Genomic DNA, 18,504 nt, shown 5'->3' with positions numbered 1-18,504 from the left:
AAGCAACTAACAAACTTACCCCACCCCCACCCCACAGCAGTCAGTCACCAAGTCCTGTTTGCCAGTCCTGCCACTTTAATTCCTCTACAACTCATCAACTTCTCTGCAGACCCGCTGCCGTGACTGCAGTTGAAGCCTGCCTCATTTTCTAGCCTCAGCTCCTGTCATTTCCAGCTCTTGCAGGCTAGACTCTAGGCATTTTGAACTCTTCACTCTTATGCTCTCTTGCCCCAGCGTTGTACTGAATCAAAACAGTAAATGACACTGTGTTGTTAAGGTGCTTTAATCGTCGGAAAGAAAGATGTCTTAGACCAGTAAAGGCAGTCATTACTGATACTGATATAACATCCCTTCTGGCTTTTCCAGAGAAGAAGGGGAACATACTTTTCTTGGCTTGTCTTTTACTCTTGACCTGCTAAGGTTAGTTTGATTTTTTTTGCCCTGTAGGCATGTTGACATTACTAGTGTGGTCTCCACCCATATTTCCAGTTGTTCCAGAAGAAGAAGAAGACTATACAGTATTTTCTATTTCTTTTACACTAGGCAGAAATAAGTGACTGGTTCTAGCCAAAGGCTTTAATGAAAAGTAAGATATATCACTTCCAATTCAAAGAATTTATGAGCCAGGGGTTGTGTCCCCTTGTTCACTTCGTCTGCTAAACTGACTGTGGAAATTCTGTCCTGGAGTTTTAGAAGATCTAAACAATCTGGATTACCATATAATTGACAGCTGCCCTAGAGGGTTACCAATTATAAACTGATACCATTATTTGATTCCCAAGTTGATATTTCATTTTTTTTAAACTGCCACATTATTTTTCTACTTATCAAAGTGATAAGTAGATAAGAAATTTATCATATCTATAACAATCCCAAGAAAGAACACAAGGGTAGTCAACAGTGATAAAATCTACATGCAATGAATGATAATAACACTATCCATTTATAGAATGCATTAAAATTTCTCAAACTGCTTTTCCACCTGTTTGCCATCTAATCTGAAAACAACTCAGAGGCAGACAAAGCAGTTAGTATTAGTCCCATTTTACTGTCTTCCTGAGGCTGAGGGGCAAATGACTTTCCTCAGATCATTCAAGTTGGTCCAGAGCATGAAGTATGAATCTGGAGCATAGGACTCATGGTGGTCAGTGTCCGTCCGTTCTTCCTTCCTTCCTTTTTCTTTCTTTCCTTTTTTTTTTTTTTTGGCTGTGCCACATGGCCTGCAGGATTCTCAGTTCCCCAACCAAGGATTGAACCCGGGCCCACAGAAGTGAAAGCACTGAGCCCTAACTACTGGACCGCCAGGGAATTCCCCATTCTTTCTTTAATAACTTTGTTTTCTCTTCAATGAATAACACATTTTCATTGTACACATGTTAGAATTCAGATAGGTAAACCATCTCCCTAATTAGACAATGTATTAATAATGACAAGAACCTTTAACTTATCTTTGAAATGAAAAAAAAAGGAAGTAAAGGAAATAACTCAAGTGAATAAGAAAAAATTTCTTTTACTTCCCATAATTCAAAGTTGAAAAAACAGAAGGCTAAGTGGATCAGTTAAGTAGAATAAATAATATTTTCTTGACAAACCATTAAATATTTTACATGTAACTAGTCTTAATACCAAAATGTAAACACGTTCCCTTAAATAGGGCTCTAGCAATATTAGATTTCTCTTCTCTACGCGCTTAAAGAAAACAACCTAAACCTCATCTTTAATGATATAATTAAAAGGTAAAACCATTAATTTCGGTGTGCTTCCTTTAACGCATTTTTTAATTGAAGACAACAAGCCGGTTTCATTCTTCGGTGGTTTTTCTCCTCCTGAAGACAGGCTATCATCAACCTCTGAATATTTCCTCTTTGCTCTGGCAGCGCCTTGTGTTTGGATTTGATTTGACTGCTGAGAAGCCTTCCATGTTCTCAGCCTCATCTTTAATGGGTGCCACGTGTAAAACTCCACAGGCTCTCGCAATATGGGAACATGCGACTGGAGAGAGTCTTCCTCTGTGATGCAGGGCTGGAAGAGCGGAACAGCCTCTAACTGTGACGACAGAGAAATATCCTCAAGCTCCGGCGAAGGTCCCAACCGTGCAATGTGTGGTGTCTTTCCCGCTTAGACGGCAGCAGCAACAGAACCAGCTGCTTCAGCCAGTCGCCATTTCCCGCCTACCCGTCTGATGCCCCGAGCGGACCGGGACCCGCATGGAAAGCCCCAAGTTGATATTTCATTTGATACTGAACTCGAAAGGGCAGAGTATGGTGGGCATGATTGTTCAGCCCTCTTAATCTTCAGGATGACCTCTGAAATAGCTTCTCCACTAATTTGCAAATATTCCAGTAAATTAACTCTAAAAGTATTTCAAAGCATACATTTTGAGGAATCAATTATAATCAGTAAGGTACAGAATCCTAGTACATGCTCAACAGTTTGGTTGGAAAAGGAGACACACACACGTGTTCACAAAACAAAGTCCACTTACATTTACACCCTTTGGATGGTGTCCATGTGAAATTTTCCTGACAAGTCACAGTCAGAGGTTCATCTGGAATAGGTCTGTAGCCACGTTTGCACTGATATTTCAACTCAGTCCCAACTGCAGATACTACTTCATTACTTAGCTTGTGGCCTCTTCTATCCCAGACAGCATGGGGAATGTCTGGTAACCCAATACAACTATCTGATCAAGAAAAAAGCACAAAGATGAAAAGAAAGCTCTTTGGGGATTGACAAATGGACCCACTGAGCCTGTCACAAAGAAAAGAGAAAACAAACAAAACAAACAAACAAAACCAAGTATAGCACACATTAATTGAGCAAGCAACCAGATGGCAAAGGCTAAATGGGAATTCCAGGAACAGACTTGGCAGCACCAACCTCTGATACACTATTGCCAAGCACTAAATACACATGGTGATGGAGAGGCTGTTATTGAGGGACACACTATGGTGCAGAAAGGGGCAATGTCTAGGTTATTGGGCCAGCCTATAGGGCCTTAGTTCTCCTTCCATGTCAGTGCACTTATACACAGCAAAACTTTGCTGTTAAACAAACCAAACGTTCCACTGTCTCCTTGACTAATGCGGAATTACAATAGGAGGCATTCCCCCAGACACTATGACACTGTCACCAGGAACTTCATGATTTGTCCTTAAACCTTGCCCCATGTCACTTTTGGATTTTGCTCTGTTTTCTAGTCTGTAGGATGCCAAAGGTACATATGGATTGAAGAGGAGATACATGTCTGTCAAGTTGCATATTTATCAACTTTTGTCACTACATATTTAAAATGTCACCTCATTTCTTGTGATGGCAGACGGGAATGAATAAACCACAACGCAGCAGCGGCTTCCATCCCCAACTAACTAGGTGAACGTGTGCTAATTACTTAATCACTCTCAGTTTTCTCATCATTAAAATGGGATGAGAAAAAGTAGTAACTACCTCTTGGGATCGTGGTAAATACTAAATGAATTAATTGATGTTATGCACTTAGAACACTTCTTGATATATAGAAGGTGCTTAGTAAATGCTAGCAATCAGTATCATTCGTATTATGACTGATCTGTACTCATTTACAACTTCAAGGTCCAAGGTCAACATTAGCCCATAGAGCATCTCTGTGCAAATTTTATAAAAGGGAGATGTCTCAAAGGAATTTTACCTCCATGTTTCAAAATGTTCTCAGAATATGTTTATTTTGTTAGGATGAGACACTCTGCTATTGTCTACTGCAAAATTTTTGTAAGGAATAGATAAATCTGCAATATCTATGATGTCATTGGTGTCAAAACTGTATGGTATATGTATATGAAATCCTCAAAAAGCATTAAGAGATTTCTAGCAAAAGACCTTCCTTCTGACATGGAAAAACTAGAGAAAAGTACTAAATTAATTTAAAATGATTATTGGGATTTAAGTGGGCTCATGCCTGTGAGCAGGCTACACCCATACTCCTGGATAACTTTAGATGCCAAATATGGAAAGTCCATTGGTCCATACTCACTAAGTTCACAAATGGGAGGAGAAGGATGCCACTCATTATTAGCTTCACAATGGATTAAACGGCTGCCATTGAGGATATAACCTTTCTTGCAGCTAAACACAATAGAGTCTCTGTAGTTATAGATGGGTCCAAACCCAGAGTCAATGATTCCATTTGGAACTTGTGGTCGATGACAGACAACATCTAAAGAAACATAGAAAGGTCATGTGAGTTAAAAACAAGAAACGGCAATAAGGATGTGACTGCTATTGTTGATATGGTTCCCAGGGAGACCTGATACAAGTGTATATCAAGTAGATACAAAGAAAGCATTTTAAAGCTTTTATGTATATCCTTTCAGTTCCTAGAAGCCTTAACAAAATGAAGTCCCATCATGTTAGTCGATGTGAATAAATTCCTACAATTTTCTCATCATCAACAACAACAAATTCATAATTGTAGGTCACTGGTTGCCACAGATAGAAATTGGGAATGGGCAAAATGAGTGAAGGGGGTCAAAAGGTACAAATTTCCAGTTATAAATAAGTTATGGGGATGCAATGTACAGCCTGGTGACTGTAGTTAATATATATGAGGGTTGCTAAAAGACAAACTCTTTTAAAAGATTTTGTCATAAGAAAAAAATATTCGTAGCAATGTATGGTGATGGATGTTCACTAGACTTATTGTGGTGATTTTTTCCACTAGATATACTAATATCAAATCATTATGGTGTATACCTGAAACTAATGTCAATTATATCTAAAAAACAAACAAACAAAAAACCTTAGCAATGTTTCAACCCCAAAGCTCAAATTTCAAAGACTCCAAATTCTCCTCCTAGTATGGCCTCCCCTCCTGGATGACCCACCTGGCGTTGGGTCACTGGCCAACAGTACAGATATGACGATCATGATGCAGAGGCAGCCAGGGCATCAGAGATCACAAGCAGGGAACAAATTTCCCCCCACCCCCACCCCACAGCAGTCAGTCATCAAGTCCTGTCAGTCCTGCCACTTTAATTCCTCTAGGGTCCCTCCACTTCTCTCCGGGTCCAATGCCATGGCTGCACTTGAAGCCAGCCGTACTATCAATACTTGGCTGGATAGCTGCAACAGGCGCCTATCTGTTAAGTTTTGTCCCACTTCAAATTGTTGTCCATTCTGCAGCCAGACTTCTCTCTCTCAGATGCAGCACATTTATTTCCCTGGTTAGAGCCATCAGTGTCTGCCCTTCACCTTCATTCTGAACTCCTGAGAGTCACATAGGAGGTCCTTCATAACCTGGCCCTGCCAGCTTCCCAACTCTTGCAGGCTAGACTCTAGGCATTTTGAACTCCTCACTCTTAGGCTCTCTTGCCCCAGCGTTGTACTGAATCAAAACAGTAAATGACACTGTGTTGTTAAGGTGCTTTAATCGTCGGAAAGAAAGATGTCTTAGATCATTAAAATGAGTCATTACTGATACTGACATAACATCCCTCTGGCTTCCCTAGGGATGAGGGGGAAGGTACTCTGTTTGTCTTTTACTGTTGACCTGCTAATGTTGGTATGATTTTGTTTGCCCTGTAGGCATGTGTGGTTGACATTGTTAGTGTGGTGCCCACCACTATTTCTAGTTGTTCCAGGAGAAACAGAAGACTGTATTTCCTATTTCCTTTACACTAGTCAGAAACAAGAGACTAGCCTGGCCAAAAGATTTTAATGAATAGTGATATATGACTTCCAAGTCAAAGAATTTATGAGCCAGGGATTGTCTCCTTGTTCACTTCCCCTGCTGAAATGATTGTGGAGGTTTTGTCAGGAAGATTTCAGAAGATCTAAACAATCTAGATTACCATATACATATAAACGACAGCCCCCTAGCAAGTTTCCCAGGCTAGGGGTGCACTATCAAGGAGCCAAAAAAACAAACAAAAAAAAAAAAACCAAAAGCAAACAAAAACCAAACCTTTTACTATTAAAAAGCCTTGGGATTTTGGTGTTGATTATTATTGCAGAATAGCCTATGCTGTCCTCATTAATAGCAGTATATGTTTAGTTGAACAAATGAATAAGTTCATCATTGCCTTAATTAGTTTGTCTTTGAATCATTCCATTTCCCTTAATACATTCATCATTGTGACTTACTTTTACAAGTAGGAGGGCTTGGATTCCAGACACCTATTGTCTTATTTTCCACTGTGCAAGAAATGGAGGCTTTGCCTAACATTGAGAAGCCAGGGTCACAGCTGTAGGTGACAGAAGAACCATACGTGTAGAGGTCTTCATCTCCACCGTTGTGCTTCCCATTGCTGATGGCTGGAGGAGTCTCACACTTGGTAACTGAGATGAATGAATGAAGAGGAAGAAATAATTAGGGAAAGCATCCTTACAAATCTAACATTTATGATGCAAATTCTAATGGAGGGTACAATAAGTGACAAAGAGGCACAGGAGTTTTATAGTTTTATAGTCAAGTCAAAAAGAGTTTTTACTTACTTATACATTGAGGGAGAGGATCACTCCAGCCAACTCCTTTATCCTGGATCTCACAATGACTAGTGGTTGAGCCAACTAAGATATAACTGAATAAGATAGTTTAGAGATTTTAGTGGAATTTGTCTTACTCTAAACATAAATTGCCAATTAATAAGGTCTGGATGAAAGGAAATTTTATTCAACATTTAAAAATGAAAAAATAGTGGTCTCTTGATTACTAATTACCATTTGGGCCAACTTGGAGTTAAATTTCATCATATCAAGGAGAAAGGCTTATTTTTCCATTTTTTCTTTTATTCACTCATTTCTTTAAACCATATTATTAAGCTTTTTCTATATGGTACACATTAATAGCCAATAAAATGAGTAAATGACAAGTTTTGCATTGAAAATCTTAGGACTCCACATAGACCTACACCCTTTCTCTAATAAGCTACAAATCAAACAGTACAAAACAGAGTAAAAGTATACTTGAGTTTGCTATGTAGTTGCCTTTGAATAGAAGATTCAGATAAACTACTGATTTTAAAAAAACAACCCACTTTGACCTCTAATTTGAATCGTCCTTCTGGTACTAGAGTTTGGCTTAATCTCATAAACCACGATCTTCCTCATTGTCACCTCATTATTGTTGCCCTTGAAACAAGTTCCAGTCATTCTTCCAGGACTTGTTGTTTAAAAAAAAAAAATTACATGTCCATTTATGCTGAATATCAATGAAAAGTTCCTGAATAAAATAAACAAAATTCAAAAACACTTTATAAGAATATACCACAACCAAATAGGTTTATATGAAAAATGAAAGAAACCCCTTCAAAATTAGGAAATATGTCAGTATATAATATATTGTTATGAACTGAATATATGTGTCCTCCCAAAATTTATATATTGAAACCCTAACCCCCAGTATGTCTGTATCTGGAATAAGGAAGTAATTAAGGATAAGTGAAGTGATAAGGGTGGGGCCCTGATTCACTAGGATTGGGGTCCTTATAAGAAGAGACACCACAGAGCTCTCTTTCTCTCAACCTCTCTCTCTCTCCCTCAACCTCTCTCTCTCTCCATGTGCATGCACAGAAGAAAGGCAATGTGACTGAATCCTGCTAGACCTAGATCTGGCACTTCCAGGCTTCAGAACTGTAAAAGTAGATTTCTCTTGTGGCAGCCTGAGCAGGTTAATATATATGTGATGTAATAAATCTAAGGAGAAAAACATACTACCATCTTGATAGATAGTAAAATGACATTTGAAAAAGAGTCAACAAGTATTCTTAGCAAAAATGTCCAATATAATGGGAATCAGTGGAGATAGAGCCCTACTAAACTTAGGGGGGAAATACTAGAGTCCTTTCTGCTAAAGTTGACAACAAGAAAGCAGTGGCCAATATCAGTATTTTATTTGAGATAAAATTGCTAGCATAATTATAAAAGAAAAAGAAATTCAAAATATAAAATTTAGAAAGGAAAAAGTAATAATATCATTATTTTTAAATGATATAATTGCATGCCAGGAAATCTAAGAGAATCCAATTGAAGTGCTATTATAAGTAATGAGAGAATTCAGTATATTAGCTGAGATATGAAATTAATATATAGAAATCCATAGTTTCCATATACAGAGATAAAAGTGGTTTGAAGGTATAATGGTAAAACAAACCATTTGAAATATCAAAAATAAAATAAGATACCAAAGAATAAAAATTGATAACTCTAAATGGGGAAAACTTTAAAACAATGCTGAGACACACACACACACACACACACACACACACACACACACACACAAGACTAGGACAAATGGAAAGACAACAAATTCTGAGCTAGGAAGACTCAACATCAAAACAAATTCTGAGCTAGGAAGACTCAACATTCTAAAGTTTGTTTAAAAAATCAATGTAATTTAATAAAAATTAAAAATTAACTGATTTTGAAGTTCATATAGAAATATAAATAAGCAAACATAGGAAAGCCCTGGAAAAGCAGGGGGAAAGATAAGGGATATACTTCAAAATAATGTTACACAATATGAAAACTCAATAATTAAAACACAGAGGAACTGGTTGTGTGAATATATAGACAAACTAAAAGCATGGATATAAAGTCCAAAAATAGACCCATATTTGTGTGGGAATTAAATATAGTTTTAAAAAAATTATCTCAAATTAGTGGATGGACTTTAATAAATGACGGCAAGACAACATTAAATTCACCTAGAGAAAGATAAAATTGGTTAGTGCATGTGAGCTCTCTGTATTAAATAATATTAAACCATGAAAGTAGTTGAATAATCGTCAAGCAAGGAAAGCCTTTTGACTGTAACTCAAATTCAAAAACCCTTAAAAAAAAAGATTGATAAATGTAACCATATGTAGCACATAGCTTTTGTTTGGCAACAAAAAAATACTATAAACCAAGTCAAAGGAAAGATGACACAGTGAGAAAAAAAATTGTATTTCATACATACATATGTTTGTAAATACCTACATTTAAAAACACCAAAGGACTTGAAGTCAGTTTACATATAAATATGAATATCTCTTAGATACATGAAACATACTCAACATCACTTATAAATAAAAAAATACACTTCAAAACTACAGGGAGGACATTCAAGCACCCATGAGACATTCACCTTGATAAATTATATCTGAGCCATTAAAAAAAACCTCAACAAACATAAAAATTGAAAGCATGCAGTGTATCTGTTCTGACTGTAATGGAATTAAACTAGAAACCAATAACAGAAAGACAAGAGAAAAATCTCCAAACAATTGAAAATTAACAACACACACCTAAATAATCCATAGTCAAAGGGAACTCAAAAGGAAGAGGAGGGAACACTTCTCATTTATAAGGCTATCATTACCCTTATATCAAATTCAGACAGAAACCTCAATAAAATATTAGAAAATCAACCCAATAATAAGCAAAAACAATGATGCATCATGTCCAAGTGAAACCTATTTGAGATAAACTGGTTCAATGTTTGAAAACTAATCAATGTTGTCCATCATACCAAGAGATTAGAAAAGAAAAATTATGTGCTCATATGTACAGTGATGAATAAAAACCATTTTAAAAAATCCAAAAACTTTCATGATAAAATCTCTCAGGAAACTAACAATAGAGGAACACTTCTCAACTCGATAAAGAGCATCTACAAGAAACCTATAGCTAACATTCTTAATGGTGAAAGACTGAAGCTTTCCTCAAAGATTGGGAGAAAGGCTGCTATTCAAAATAGAATTAGAAGCTCTAGATAGCACAGTAAGGAAAGAAAAAGAAATAAAAGGCATACACATTGTAAATGGGAAAAAAAACTGTTTCCATCTGCAGAGGACATTAGTGATTCAGTAGAGAATCACAAGCCACATACAAAAAGAAAATAAAACAAAAAAGACTTTTAGAATTAGGTGAGTGGGTACAGTAAGACAGCAGGACAAAGATTAACACACAGAATCAATCACATTACTATATACTACAAGAACAGACATGGAAATCAAAATTTAAAAAACAATACCATTTAAAATTGCTTCAAAGAAAATGACATAAATATAGATATAAATATAATAAAATATGTACAGAAAATGTATGCTGAAAATTACAAAATTTTGATGGAAGAAATCAAAGACCTAAGTAAATTGGAAAGAGTATTCTGTTCATGAACTGGGAGACTAAACATTTCAAAGATGCCCAATTTGATAGAGAATGCAAATCTTATCAAAATCCTAGCAAAAACCAGGCAAAGATGTCACAAAAAAAGAAAATTACAGACCAATATCACTGATGAATATAGATGTAAAAATCCTCAACAAAATACTAGCTAACAGAATCCAACAGCACATTAAGAAAATCATATACCATGATCAAGTGGGGTTTATCCCTGGGATGCAAGGATTCTTCAATATACGCAAATCAATCAACGTGATACATCATATCAACAAATTGAAGGATAAAAACCATATGATCATCTCAATAGATGCAGAAAAAGCTTTTGACAAAGTTCAACATCCATTTATGATAAAAGCTCTTCAGAAAATGGGCATAGAAGGAAATTACCTCAACATAATAAAAGCCATATATGAGAAACCAAAAGCCAACATCGTTCTAAATGGGGAAAAACTGAAAGAATTCCCTCTAAGAAGAGGAACAAGACAAGGGTGTCCACTCACCATTATTGTTCAACATAGGTTTGGAAGTTTTAGCCACAGCAATCAAAGAAGAAAAAGAAATCAAAGGAATCCAAATTAGAAAAGAAGTAAAATTGTCACTGTTTGCAGATGACATGATATTATACATAGAAAACCCTAAAGACTCTACCAGAAAACTGCTAGCACTAATTGATGAATTTAGTAATGTAGCAGGATACAAAATTAATGTACAGAAATCTCTTGCATTCCTATACACTAACAATGGAAGAGCAGAAAGAGAAATTAAGGAAACTCTCCCATTCACCATTGCAACAAAAAGAATAAAATACCTAGGAATAAACCTGCCTAAGGAGGCAAAAGATCTGTATGCAGAAAACTTTAAGACACTGATGAAAGAAATCAAAGATGACACAAACAGATGGAGGGACATACCATGTTCCTGGATTGGAAGAATCAACATTGTGAAAATGACTGTACTACCCAAAGCAATTTACAGATTCAATGCAATCCTGATCAAATTACGAATGGCATTTTTCACAGAACTAGAGCAAGAAATCTTATGATTTGTATGGAAACGCAAAAGACCCCAAATAGCCAAAGCAATCTTGAGAAGAAAAAATGGAGTTGGTGGAATCAGGCTTCCTGACTTCAAACTATACTACAAGGCCACAGTGATCAAGACAGTATGGTACTGGCACAAAAATAGAAAGGAAGATCAATGGAATAGAATAGAGAACTCAGAAGTAAGCCCAAACACATATGGGCACCTTATCTTTGACAAAGGAGGCACGAATATACAATGGAAAAAAGACAGCCTCTTCAATAAGTGGTGCTGGGAAAATTGGACAGCAACATGTAAAAGAATAAAATTAGAACACTTCCTAACACCATATATAAAAATAAACTCAAAATGGATTAAAGACCTACATGTAAGGCCAGACACTATCAATCTCTTAGAGGAAAACATAGGCAGAACACTCTATGACATCCATCAAAGCAAGATCCTTTTTGACCCACCTCCTAGAATCATGGAAATAAAATCAAGAATAAACAAATGGGACCTCATGAAACTTAAAAGCTTTTGCACAGGGAAAGAAACCATAAACAAGACTAAAAGGCAACCCTCAGAATGGGAAAAAATAGTCGCCTATGAAACAATGGACAAAGGATTAGCCTCCAAAATATACAAGCAGCTCATGCAGCTTCATACCAAAAAAGCAAATAACTCAATCCACAAATGGTTGGAAGACCTAAATAGACATTTCTCCAAAGAAGACGTACAGATGGCCAACAAACACATGAAAAGATGCTCAACATCACTCATCATCAGAGAAATGCAAGTCAAAGCCACAATGAGGTATCACCTCACACCAATCAGAATGGCCATCATCACAAAATCTGGAAACCACAAATGTTGGAGAGGGTGTGGAGAAAAGGGAACTCTCCTGCACTGTTGGTGGGAATGTAAGTTGGTACAGCCACTATGGAAAACAATTTGGAGGTTCCTTCAAAAACTACAAATAGAACTACCATATGATCCAGTAATCCCACTCCTGGGCATATACCCAAAGAAAACCATAATCCCAAAAGAAACATGTACCATAATGTTTATTGCAGCACTATTTACAATAGCCAGGACATGGAAGCAACCTAAATGCCCATCAACAAACAAATGGGTAAAGAAGATGTGGCATATATATACAATGGAATATTACTCAGCTATAAAAAGGGATGAGATGGAGCTATATGTAATGAGGTGGATAGACCTACAGTATGCCATACAGAGTGAAGTAAGTCAGAAAGAGAAAGACAAATATTGTATGCTAACTCACATATACGGAATCTAAAAATGGTACTGATGAACTCAGTGACAAGAACAAGGACGCAGGTGCAGAGAATGGACTGGAGAACTTGAGGTTTGGGAGGGGGCGGGGGGTGAAGGGGAAGCTGAGACGGAGCGAGAGAGTAGCACAGACATATATATACTACCAACTGTAAAATAGATAGCCAGTGGGAAGTTGTTGTATAACAAAGGGAGTTCAACTCGAGGATGGAGGATGCCTTAGAGGATTGGGACAGGGAGGGTGGGGGGGACTCGAGGGAGGGTGGGGGGGAAGTCAAGGGAGGGAGGGTATATGGGGATATGTGTATAAAAACACATGATTGAACTTGGTGTACCCCCCAAAAAATAATAAATTAATTAATTAATTAAAAAAAAAATCCTAGCAAAGTTTGTTGTGGACATAGAGAAGTTTATTCTAAAATATATATGGACATACACAGGACCTAGAATAACTAAAACAATTTTGAAAAACAAAAAGGTAGTGGGAGGAATCACTCTACCCAACATCGATTTCCTATATAGCTATAGTAATTAAGACAGGGTGGTATTAGAAAAATAGACATAATGGAACAAAATGAAAACCCAAAAATAGACCCACACAAGCACACAGTACCAAAGATTGTGTTAAATGTTTAGGCTTAACTCCAATAAAATTATTCATAAAAGAAAAACTCAAAAGTTGTACCACATCAAAATTAAAAACCTTAACTCTGCAAAAGACTCTGTGGAAAAGATGAAGAAAAACAAGCTACAGACTAGAGGAAAACATCTGCAAGCCACATATCCAACAAAAGACTAGTATGTGGAATATGTTAAAAAAAAACAAAACAAAAACAAAAAAAACCCCTCAAATCTCAACAGTAGAAAGCCAAATAATCCAGTTAGAAAATGAGCAAAGACATGAACAGATATATCACTGAAGAGGATAGAAATGGCTAATAAGCACACAGAAAGATGTTCCACATCATTGGCTATTACAGAAATATCATTAAAACCGCAATGAGCTATTACTACACACCTGTCAGAATGGCTAAAATAAATGGCAACACCAAATGCTGGTGTGGGTGATATGCATCAGTCTTACATTGCTGATGGGAACAAAAACTGGTTCAACCTCTCTGGAAAACAGGCAGTTTCTTAAAAAACTAAATGTGTAGCTACTATGTGACCCACCTAGGCATTTATCCCAGAAAAAAAAAAAAAATGAAGACAAGTTCACACACACACACATGACACACACACACACACACACACACACACACACACAAACCTGTATGTAAATGTTTATAGCGTCTTTATTCCTAAGGGTCAAAAATGAAACAACCCAAGTATACTTTGACAGCACATTTCCTTCCATGGAATATTGTCTCAGCAATAAAGTGGAGCAAAGTATCCAAGCATAACAACTTGGATGAATTTCAAGAGAATTATGTTGAGTGATGGGTCACTTTCAAAAGGTGACATGCTACATGATTCCATTTATAATAGCTTTTTTGAAACAACAAAATTATAGAAATAGAGAATGGATTAGTGATTGCCAGAGGTTAGGGAAAGGAGAGGGAGGGAATGAATTTTCTATATAAGAATAATACAAGAGATCCTCGTTATGGAACTGTTCTGAATCTTGACCATGGTAATGGTCACACATATCTACACACATGATAAAACTGCACAGCATTAAACACACACACACACACACACAGAAATGAAATCTGAATAAGGTTAATGGATTATATCAATGTTGATTTCTTGATTGTGATATTGTACTTCAGTCATGCAAGATGTTACCATTGGGGCAAACTGGAAGAAAATGGTATATAGAATCTCTCTTTACTATTTCATATAATTGCATATCAATTTAAACATCTCAAATTAATAGTCTTTTAAAAAATACAGGGAAGTTTTATTTTCCAATCTAAATAGGCAAAAATTCAAAAGTTTGATGAAATAATTGTAGAGGTGGTGGAGAAATAGACATTTGTTTACATTACAAAATTGTACAAAGTCTGTGAAGAGAAATTTGGCAATATTTATCAATATTTTAAAGTATCTTCTCTGTGATCCAGCAATCCTACTTCTGGGAATTTATCCTACAGACATAACTGCATGCGTGTAAAATAACATGTACAGAAAATTATGCATCAGTGCATTATGTATAACAATGCGAGAGTGGAAACTCACAAAAGTCTATCAATAGGAACCATTAAATAAACTATGATAAGCTATGATACATGCACTGGAAAACTATGCAGCTGTAAACATACATACACAGAATGAGGAAACACACAGTACATGAATATCAAAGATCTCCAGTACTTATTTATCTTAGTCCAAGTTGCTATAACAGAATATCATAGACTGGTGGCTTAAACAACAGAAATGTATTTCTCACAGTTCTGGAAGCTGGAGATCAGGGTACCAGCATGATCAGGTTCTCCTGAAAGCCCTTCTCCTGATTTGTAAATGGCAGTCACCTTGCTGTGTCCTCACATGGCAGAGACAAAGAGAAAGGAAACTAGCTCTGCGTTTCTTCTTATATTGGCACTAATCCTATCATGTGGGCTCCACCCCCATGACTTAATTAACTTCCAAAAGCCTTATCTCCAAATACCATCACACTGGGGATTAGAGTTCAACATATAAATCTGGGGAGGATACAAACATTCAATCCATGGCAATATTGTTAAATGAACAAAATAAAAGCAAGGTTCAAATTAACATAGGCAGTCAGCTGTCTTATGTGTGATAAAGGAAACAAAATATTAATAAAAATATGTGTACTCTCTTGTATTTACATATGTAAACACAAAGAGATAAATCAGAAACTAAAGTCACTTCCTGTCAGAGGGCAGAGAGGAATGAGATGGAGCAGAAGTGAGAGTTCTGGATGTATACCTTTTTACATCATTTTATATTTGAAACAAGTGAATATCTTATCTACTTATAAAAATTAATTGAAAGGTATTGCTTCTGGATTGCCTTATACTTACCCCTCTGAGCAGCTGAATTCTATCGTTGAACCAAAAAGAATATCTGTCTTAACTTCCACTTTCCCATTGGGTAAATCTCCTAGGTTTCTGCATTGTTTCTCTGGGAGGAAAATGAAAATAATGACTAATGATTACAATTACTGACAAAATTGGGGGAGGGGAGAAAATGTCTGATTGATTGGCTTTAATTTCTGCTTCCACATAAACCCAGAAAATGTTTTCAGTGCTTATTTTTGATTGACTTATTGAATTTTTTATTTTGAGGAAGAGTAAATGTAAACATTTATTCCATTTTTTTGAATACTTTTTAAAAATAAGGAAAGAATGTGCTTAGATTTGCTTGCTCAGTTAGATGTAAGATAGATAGTAAAGGATGTGACATATGAACCAGTTATCCACACAAATGTATGTTCTCAAAAATATATGCCCTTGGTCACAGGGAGACAGAAGGAAAAGGGAAATAGATTCTATATCCTTACTGTTAGAAAAATATCTCAGTGTATATTCCCAATGGGCTTGGTCCAAATACTACAGGTAGTGTTAATTTTGAAGGCTACTTTGATCAAAGATTTTCATTTGAATTAAAGAATTTATTAAGTTCCTAAGAGAACTTTCCCAAATGAAACAAAAGTACAGGTGAGAAAAATAAATGTTGATACTTACTAGCACAGAAAGCACTATAGTCCCATGAGCCTCTGTCATTACAAGTAACTGAAGTTGAACCGATTATACTATAGCCAGGATGGCAGGTGTATTTCAGTTTAGTTCCAGTTTTGAAGTCTGTGTCATGCAACTTATTTCTCGGAGAAGCAAACGGTAAATAAGGTGGAGGACCACAATTGCCTGGATGCCAAAATGACAAGGAGAATCAAGTTATAGCTTGGGACACAGCATCTCAATTATTCAGTAGTAGGACTCTTAGAACAGAGATCATGCTTTTCTCCTTCATCGGGATTCCTATTATCCCTGTTCAATGAATGCAGTGGACAATCCATAATCCATGTTTGTTATTTGATGATAATGGCAACAATTATGGAAAAAGGCAGAAAAATTCATCCATCCTCTCCTGTATATGTGATACTTTGTCAAAAAATAGACAGACAAACCTGAATTTCATCATTCTATTAGATTCCCCAATCTACCTACTCAGAACACTGGCATCTATACCATTCCATATAATCCTATCTTCTTGCCAGAGCAAAAACATATCTTTTATTAATAATAGCATTATATAAGATTAGTTGCCTCAGGAGTCAAGAATGAGGAGGCATTTCTTTTATGTCCTTTTGGACCTTTTGGATTTTGAATAGACTGCATATTTGAAAGTAAGGTGTTTTTCAAAAAGCATCACAAGGTAGCGATGCATTAAAGCTTTAAAAAGTAAAGTCTTGGGCTTCCCTGGTGGCACAGTGGGTAAGAATCCACCTGCCAATGCAAGGGACATGGATTCAAGCCCTAGTCCGGGAAGATCCCACATGCACCACAGTGACGCAGCTTGTGCTCTAGAGCCTGTGAGCCACAACTATTGAGCCTGTGTGCCACAACTATTGAAGCCCATGTGCCTAGAGCCCTTGCGCCACAACAAGAGAAGCCACCACAATGAGAAGTTTGCACACCACAACAAAGACCCAATGCAGCCAATAAATAAATTAATAAAAAAAAGTAAAGTCTTAATTCTACTTCCCTGGGCATAATTAAATAAACGGGCAGGAGCCTCAGCATAATTACCCCATCGCACTATTACTTTTTCTTTAATTAATTTTTTTATTTGCTGTGTTGAGTCTTTGTTGTTGCACACAGGCTTTCTCTAGTTGCGGTGAGCAGGGGCTACTCTTCATTGCGATGCACAGGCTCCTCATTGTGGTGGTTTCTCTTGCTGCAGAGCATGAGCTCTACGCATGTGGGCTTCAGTAGTTGCAGCACATGGGCTCAATAGTTGTGGCCCACGGGCTTAGTTGCTCCGCAGCATGTGGTATCTTCCTGGGGTAGGGATCGAACCTGTGTCCCCTGAATTGGCAGGCAGATTCTTAACCACTGCACCACCTAGGAAGTCCCTTCCCACTACTTTCTGAAGAATCACACAGGTAATGAAAGCTCTTTGTGGTCAGGTGGCAGACAATATATGTTTATTCCAAGTCATGATTTGCTTTGAGGTTAGGTTGTTTGAAGAGTTCCTGGAGAGAAAGTTCTAAAAGGGAGTATCAAAAGTGACCATAAGTGAACCTTTTGTGTGTGTGTGTTGGGGGGGGAGGTTTATAGCAAATTTCCCTAAATTTCAGGTGGTCAAATATACTCTTCAATGTTAAAGATGGGTATCTGTTAGACATCTCTTAAAACAGGATATGTTGATGAACTCAGCTGTATGGTGACAATCTGACCTTGTCTTCCCATTACTCACCAAGAACAGTTGCCAACAGAGCAGCGACCAAGGTCATTTGGAACACAGTTGGATCAGAGACTTTCCATGGCCCAGAGAAGGGCCTGGCTGCCACTTTCCCTTTCGTATCAAGGGCCCCATGTGGAGCTCTTGGAGGATGCATGATCTGATGTTTCCTTAATATTTCTCTGTTGAAAGAAGTCATCTTAATAAATAGTTATTGAATTCCCATTTGTCGTTAACGTACTAGGAAACATCACACAAGAATCATCCCTTCAAGGAGACTACAACTCAGTGTGGAAGAAAAGGCATTAAGCACAAATATTTGCAATAAAAGATAGCAAATATTAGCTGCTTCAGGAGTATGTCCAGGAGGCTGGTTAGTTCCAAGTAGAGAGGTGGGACTGGGCCTTATGGAGGTGGCTGCATCTGAGGTAGCAGATGTTGCTGTGAAATTTGGAGCATTGGAAGCAAGACATTTTTTGCCAAAGGTGAAAACTGAGAAAGACATAGCAATGAGTTATAGAAGGTAAAGGTTCTTTCTGGGCAGCAATACTTAGTACTTCAATTTGTTTGGCAGGTAAGGAATGCGTGATGGGAAAAAATAGTGAAAGGTAGAAGGACTGATTACAACTGGGATTTATTGAGTTTTCAGTGCTAAGACTGGGAGTTTGG

The 18,504-nt window shown here is 37.0% G+C and overlaps 1 protein-coding gene across 1 annotated transcript in view; it reads right to left on the bottom strand.

Moving 5' to 3' along the window:
- Nucleotides 1-17,992, bottom strand: part of LOC130850478 (C4b-binding protein alpha chain-like) — a 55,683-nt gene extending 37,691 nt beyond the window's left edge. The window contains 7 exon segments of the mRNA XM_057730069.1: nt 2,486-2,683; nt 4,010-4,192; nt 6,118-6,312; nt 6,469-6,554; nt 15,453-15,552; nt 16,116-16,295; nt 17,851-17,992. Of these exon segments, the coding sequence (XP_057586052.1) occupies nt 2,486-2,683; nt 4,010-4,192; nt 6,118-6,312; nt 6,469-6,554; nt 15,453-15,552; nt 16,116-16,295; nt 17,851-17,992 (1,084 nt within the window).
- Between the last annotated feature and the right edge of the window lie 512 nt (nt 17,993-18,504).

The sequence above is a fragment of the Hippopotamus amphibius genome, chromosome 3 (assembly GCF_030028045.1).
Source record: "Hippopotamus amphibius kiboko isolate mHipAmp2 chromosome 3, mHipAmp2.hap2, whole genome shotgun sequence".
In the NCBI taxonomy this organism is placed as follows: Eukaryota; Metazoa; Chordata; class Mammalia; order Artiodactyla; family Hippopotamidae; genus Hippopotamus; species Hippopotamus amphibius.
The sequence above is the reverse complement of the archived record's forward strand: the minus strand, read 5'-3'. Positions and strand labels throughout refer to the sequence as shown.